The 6,000-nt window shown below is 34.9% G+C and overlaps 1 protein-coding gene across 2 annotated transcripts in view; it reads left to right on the top strand.

The window, feature by feature from the left end:
* The window catches only part of LOC108709068 (interleukin-5 receptor subunit alpha), a 137,689-nt gene extending 132,015 nt beyond the window's left edge, over positions 1-5,674 (top strand). The window contains exons 8-10 of one of the 2 annotated variants that reach the window (XM_041583307.1): positions 606-696; positions 2,673-2,745; positions 5,478-5,674. In XM_041583307.1, the coding sequence (XP_041439241.1) occupies positions 606-696; positions 2,673-2,745; positions 5,478-5,561 (248 nt within the window). In that variant the 3' untranslated portion in view covers positions 5,562-5,674. The remainder of the gene's footprint in view (positions 1-605; positions 697-2,672; positions 2,746-5,477) is intronic. The other variant, XM_018248698.2, reaches the window with a different exon arrangement.
* The last annotated feature ends 326 nt before the right edge of the window (positions 5,675-6,000 follow it).

Here is a 6,000-nt window from a genome sequence, read left to right on the forward strand (position 1 = left end):
GGTTCCTTGGGGGAAGCTGAGATTTGGGGCTTATTTGTCTAAAATAATTTTCTTTAGAAAAATGGTGTAAAATAAATTGCATATTTGTGTTTTGTTTTGTTTTTTTTCCACTGCCAGATGACATATATCACAGCATTATTTTACACCATTTCATAACTGCTGCAAACCTTTAATGCCAACGGGAAAAATTCAGACGGCAAGTAAAAAAAGCCTAAAAATCGCTCTGTGATCAAATGGTGATGTCACAGTCACAATATTAGTACAATTAGCACCAAACAGAATCTATTTCATTGAATAAAGAGGGGCTTGGGATGCAAGAATTGTTACTATAGCAACTCTTGGCCAAGCAGCTGAGTTTTCTCTATTGTAAGAGAATAAATGAAATGATAGAGGGAATAAACCCTCCCTATTGTACAATATATATATAATTATGACCATATAAAGGTTTTATATAAATCACTCACTGTGGTGATGTCTAATAACCTCAAACTGTATATTACAACATTGATTTCATTAAATCACACAAGTTTCAATAAATGAAATTGACTGTAATGCTGTCTGTGTGTCTCTATCCCTCGATACATCACTCATTTATTTATTTTCAGACAAAAAAACGACTCCAAGCTGGATTTATCTACTCACTTGTATAATTGCTGTGGTTTTTATACTTGTTATATCAATATACCTAATCAAAAGGTAATCCATTTCTTTATTATATGATTTATACTGATTGTTTTTAAACATATGTGAAGACTTCTGGCACCCACTGCCGTGCCCTTTATTTTGTGCGATCAGATCAGCTACATCTTTTTGTTTTATACAAGGGGTTGTTTGTCATTAAATTAACTTTTAGTATGACAGACATTGATATTCTTAGACAATGTTTTGTGGGTTTTTTTTTTAGTTTTTAAGCTTTCATTCAGCAACTCTCCAGTTTGAAATTTCATCAGTTAGGTGGTTGCTAGGTTCTTCTTTACCTTAGCAACCATGCATTGGTTTGAATTAGAGACTGGAATATCTAGGGGGACCTCCTAGAACCTATTTGTAGTCAATTAGTGGACTTTGAAAAATCAAAGGTTTTTTTGAAAAACTTCGATCGAATGCGCTATTACTACCATTCGTACAGACCTATTCGATCAAAAACTGGCCTATTCAGCCAAAAAAAAAACATTTCATTTCATTTCGGTTGGTCTTTTTGAATTAAAATTTCGAAGTTTTTTAAATTTGAAATTTGACCCTTGATAAAGTCACATACGCTTTCAGGGTTTCCTAAACAGGCCCATCAGTCTTCTCGTATAAAATAGGAACACATGACCCTATCCAGGGGGCCATGAACTAGCGCTTATGTACCTGGAGGAGGAAAGTGAAGTAGTTGTGACCTGCAAGTTACAGTTTGTTTGGACGGAGAGCTGCCAACTAACAGGCACAGGGTTTATGACAAGAAATATTCAAATATCCAGCTTTATTGAAAGTTACAGTTAACTTACCAACATGGCTCCGGGTGCTCATGCCCCAGAACTTCAGCTGGAGGAGGTGATAGATACACATGGGGACATAATTATTAAAATCCATTTTTCGGAGTATCTTAATAAATAAAGTGTGATTTAATCGGATTGGGGAGAAACACAAAAAAAAAAAAAGATTTTTGCCGAAGTGTCAGTAGTGATGGGCGCCTTGCGCCTTGCCTTGCGCGATTCGCCACCAGCGAATAAATTCGTGAAACGCACGTGAAAATTCGCGGCAAAAATTCGCTGGCGTTTTTTCGAAAAAACGGACGCCGGCATCAAAAACGGGTGCCGGCGTCAAAAACAAGACGGCGAAGCGAAACGGCGCAAATTCGCCCATCACTAGTAGTCAGATTTTTGGGCTAATTCCAGCATAAACCACAAAAACTTCCAAATAGGATAGGGACCTCTCCTATTGATATACAACATTGATATACAACCTCGGCAGGTCTGAGATGCCAGATTTTCAGATTCTGACTTTTTCTCTCCTCTGGGTATAATAAATCTTGAAATATTTAGAGTTTTTGGGTTTTTGTAAAAAATAACCCCTTGTTCAGATGCAGGCTGGCACAAACCAAACGCCACTTCAAAAGATGATGCAGTTAAAAAAGTTTATTTACAAAAATACATCTCTATGTTTAGCCTTACACGTTTCATGCTGTGTGAGCACTTGTGTGTGAGGTTTATGACTCTTACATTTAATTGGGGCTTTACTTTTATTTAAGGAAAAAAATGTTATTCTTTGTTAGAAAATGATATGCAGATACAGGTACTATGAGATCCCTTATCCAGAAAACTTTACAGAAAGGCCTTCTCCCATAGACTTTATTTTATCCAAATAATCCAGATTTTTAAAAATTATTCGCTTTTTCTGTGTAATAATAAAACAGTCGCTTGTACTTGATCCCAACTAAGATATAATTAATCCTTATTGGAAGCAAAACCAACCTATTGGGTTTATTTAATGTTTATATGATTTTCTAGTAGACTTGAGACTGAAGGATCCAAACATGTGCCATGGCATTGATAAAAAGGAGAGCAGGCAACATAGTAGTAGATTCTATGGTGGGAGACATATAAAGAAATTAATTTGCATAAATATTGTTTATAATACATGATAATAAAGTATATATATATATATTTTAAGACTCATTTTCACATTTCTAGATACGCCACAGCAGTTATTCCTGATCCGTCCAGCAAATTAAAATTTTGGTTTTCAAGTGACCTACATTTTCAGGTAAATATGACAAATCAAATATTTCCATTTCAAATCTACTGTATTACAGTTACAATATTTCCTTAACAGCTCTAACAACTATCCTGAAAATGATTTTGCATATTGTCAATTTCCCAACTGCCCCCAGTCATGTGAATTGTGCTCTGATAAACTTCAGTCTCTCTTTACTGCTGTACTTTCCCCCCCAGCAGCCAAACAACAGAACAATGGGAAGGTAACCAGATAGTAGCTCCCTAACACAAGATAACAGCTGCCTGGTAGATCTAAGAACAGCACTCAATAGTAAAATCCAGGTCCCACTGAGACACATTCAGTTACATTGAGAAGGAAAAACAGCAGCCTGCCAGAAAGCATTTCTCTCCTAAAGTGCAGGCACAAGTCACATGACCAGGGGCAGCTGGGAAATTGACAAAATGTCTAGCCCCATGTCAGATTTCAAAATTGAATATAAAAAAATCTGTTTGCTCTTTTGAGAAATGGATTTCAGTGCAGAATTCTGCTGGAGCAGCACTATTAACTGATTCATTTTGAAAAAAAAAATTCCCATGACAGTATCCCTTTAAAGCAAAAGTAAGAGCTGCAGACTAAGAGAGAAAAGAGATCATAATCCAGTAAATGTGCTTTTCAAAATACATTAAACATCATATTAAAAAGTCTTCAGGAAATGTTCTTCCCAAGACATTTGGCAATACAGTAGCTTGCAACATATCTGACATGAAACTCTTCAACACGCCCTTTACAATGTTCCTCTTTTCACAATCTCACACATGACCTTCTGCTTTAAACATTCCCTGTTATAGTTCCTGTCTTGTTCTTTACTGAAACCAAATCTGATAAAAAGCACAAATACAGGTTCTCTTACTTCTCTGGCCCCATCGCTCCCTCTACTCTTTTCTTCTATGGTCCAAAAGCTGAAATAGGAAAAGCTGAATCAAATCTTTGGATAGAATTTGGTCCCAGTGAAAGAGATAACCTCAGAAAGACTGGGCGGAACAAGTACAAGATATATTATTTCCAATCCTGAATCCTTCACAGATGAGTAGGCCAAATCCTGAACCGAATCTCAACTCTGGATTAAATAATATTGCAGAAGGTTTTGTGAATCCCTCAAATAATAATTTTAATAGTTGTAAGGATTTTTTAGGGTTTGGACTCGGTTGGGCCAGGCACTTGAATTTAGCCAAATCCTGCAGAAAAAGATTTGGATTCAAAAATCCTGAATTTATGGGCAGATTTATCAAGGGTTCAATTTCGAAGTAATGGGGGCATGAATTAGAAATTTGAATTAAAAGAGATCAATCGGAATTTGTCAAAAAATCTAAGGGTATTTGTTTGGCCAAATAGATCAGTTTTTAATTGAATAGGTCAGTTTTCAAATTCGAATCAGGTAGTATTTGATTCAAAGTTTTTCCAAAAGTCCACCAATTGACTCCAAATAGGTTCTAGGAGGTCCCCACTAGGCTAAAACAGCAATTCGGCACGTTTTAGATGGCAAATGGTTGATGTTAGATTTTTAAAGAGACGGTAGATGATAAATTTCAATATTCAAATTTTCACATTTTTTTCAAATAGAATTTGGACTATTCCCTAGACGAGGTACACAAAAATTAGCTCGAAATTCGAATTTTTTTAGATCGAATTTTCACCTCGACCTTTGATAAATCTCCCCCTTAGTGTATCCCTACATGATAAACATTCTTTTGTTATTATAACGTTATATTACATACAAATACTGTTTACTTGGCTCAGGCATGTAAATTATGTTCAGTATTAGTAAAGATCATTGGCACCTTACTGTAAATTCTAACCAAATTTGAATTGAATCTAAATTATGAAGAGCCTGTTTACTTTACCGAATACATCTTCTTCAGATACTGTCTCCTTCATCATATACACTGGTCTCTTTTATAGGCCCAGGCCCATTTATTAAAGGTCAAATTTTAGGGCATTAGAGCTTTTTGAAACCATGAATAAACTCTATGGGGGTTATGTAATAAAAGGAAATAAGTTTGCCCAAAAGTAATAACCCATAGCAGCCAATCAGCCGGTAGCATTTACTGGTCACCTGTTTAAAAACAAACATCTTATTGGTTGCTATGGGTTACAGCTCCTGGGCAAACTTAGTGCCTTTTATAACATTTGGGGGTATTTATCTAAAAAAAAATCTGAAAACCTAATCTAAAAGTCTGAATGATTAAAAAAAAGTCCAAAGGGTTCAAAATAAATCTCATATTTTTAGAGGGTTATTTACCAAAATCTGAAATTATCTCAATATTTTCTGCTACAAACTCCAATCAAATCCTCTTAGGTTTTTTATTATTACATTTTCCTGAAAATTTGCTTTGAGGGAAAAAATCCGATGTTTCATCCAATTTTCACAGTTTTTTCAGATATATTACCTGAAAACTCAATTTTTTGCCAAAAAAACTCAGAAATCTTTGGAGTATTGCATGAAACCCAGCACAAAATCAAAAAATCATTGGGTCTTCTCCCATTGACGTATTTGTAACCTCGACAGTTCTGAGATGCCCGATTTTCTGATTCAGACTTTTCCATCCTCTGGTCTAATAAATTCTGAAAAATTTGTGATTTTTTTTAAAGTCCGATTTTCTATAAAAAAATTACTGTAATTGGTTTGGTTTTTATTTCAAATGAAATGATTCTTATGTTCCTTCTGTGGCAATAGTATATCAAATCCTTCAACCTCAATCACCGCCTTTTTATTTTGGCAGAAATGTGCAGTTCCAGCCCAGAATGAATGTGTCCCTATTACAGAGATTGAGATTGTGATCTCTTCAGTGGACTCTTCACATTGAAGCCAAGGACTTTAGTGCATCATCTTTTATTTACTTGAATATTTGTTAGAGGAGCACATGGTGCATGTTTTGGATATTATTTTCAATCTACAAAGATATATATATATATATATATATATATATATATATATATATATATATATAAGATCCTTTCGCTTTCTGATCTACTAAATTAGCTTATTCTCAATTAGAGAATTGTGTTTGCTGCTAAAGCGAGAGAAATATTTTGATGTTAGAGATGAAGTTTCCTACACAATTTCTGCTTTCACGTGTGGCTCTTCAGAGGCTCTTTCTGTGGTGTTGGCCCAGGGACATCTCACAGTTCTGCTTCTCTAATTTATACCATTAACATTGTTGTCTGAATTTACAGTTACATGGTAAAATCACAACACTTCATCTTCGTCTCTTACACTTGGCATATATAGAATTGGCGATCAAT

Source organism: Xenopus laevis, chromosome 2S (genome assembly GCF_017654675.1).
Source record: "Xenopus laevis strain J_2021 chromosome 2S, Xenopus_laevis_v10.1, whole genome shotgun sequence".
NCBI classification, from domain to species: Eukaryota; Metazoa; Chordata; class Amphibia; order Anura; family Pipidae; genus Xenopus; species Xenopus laevis.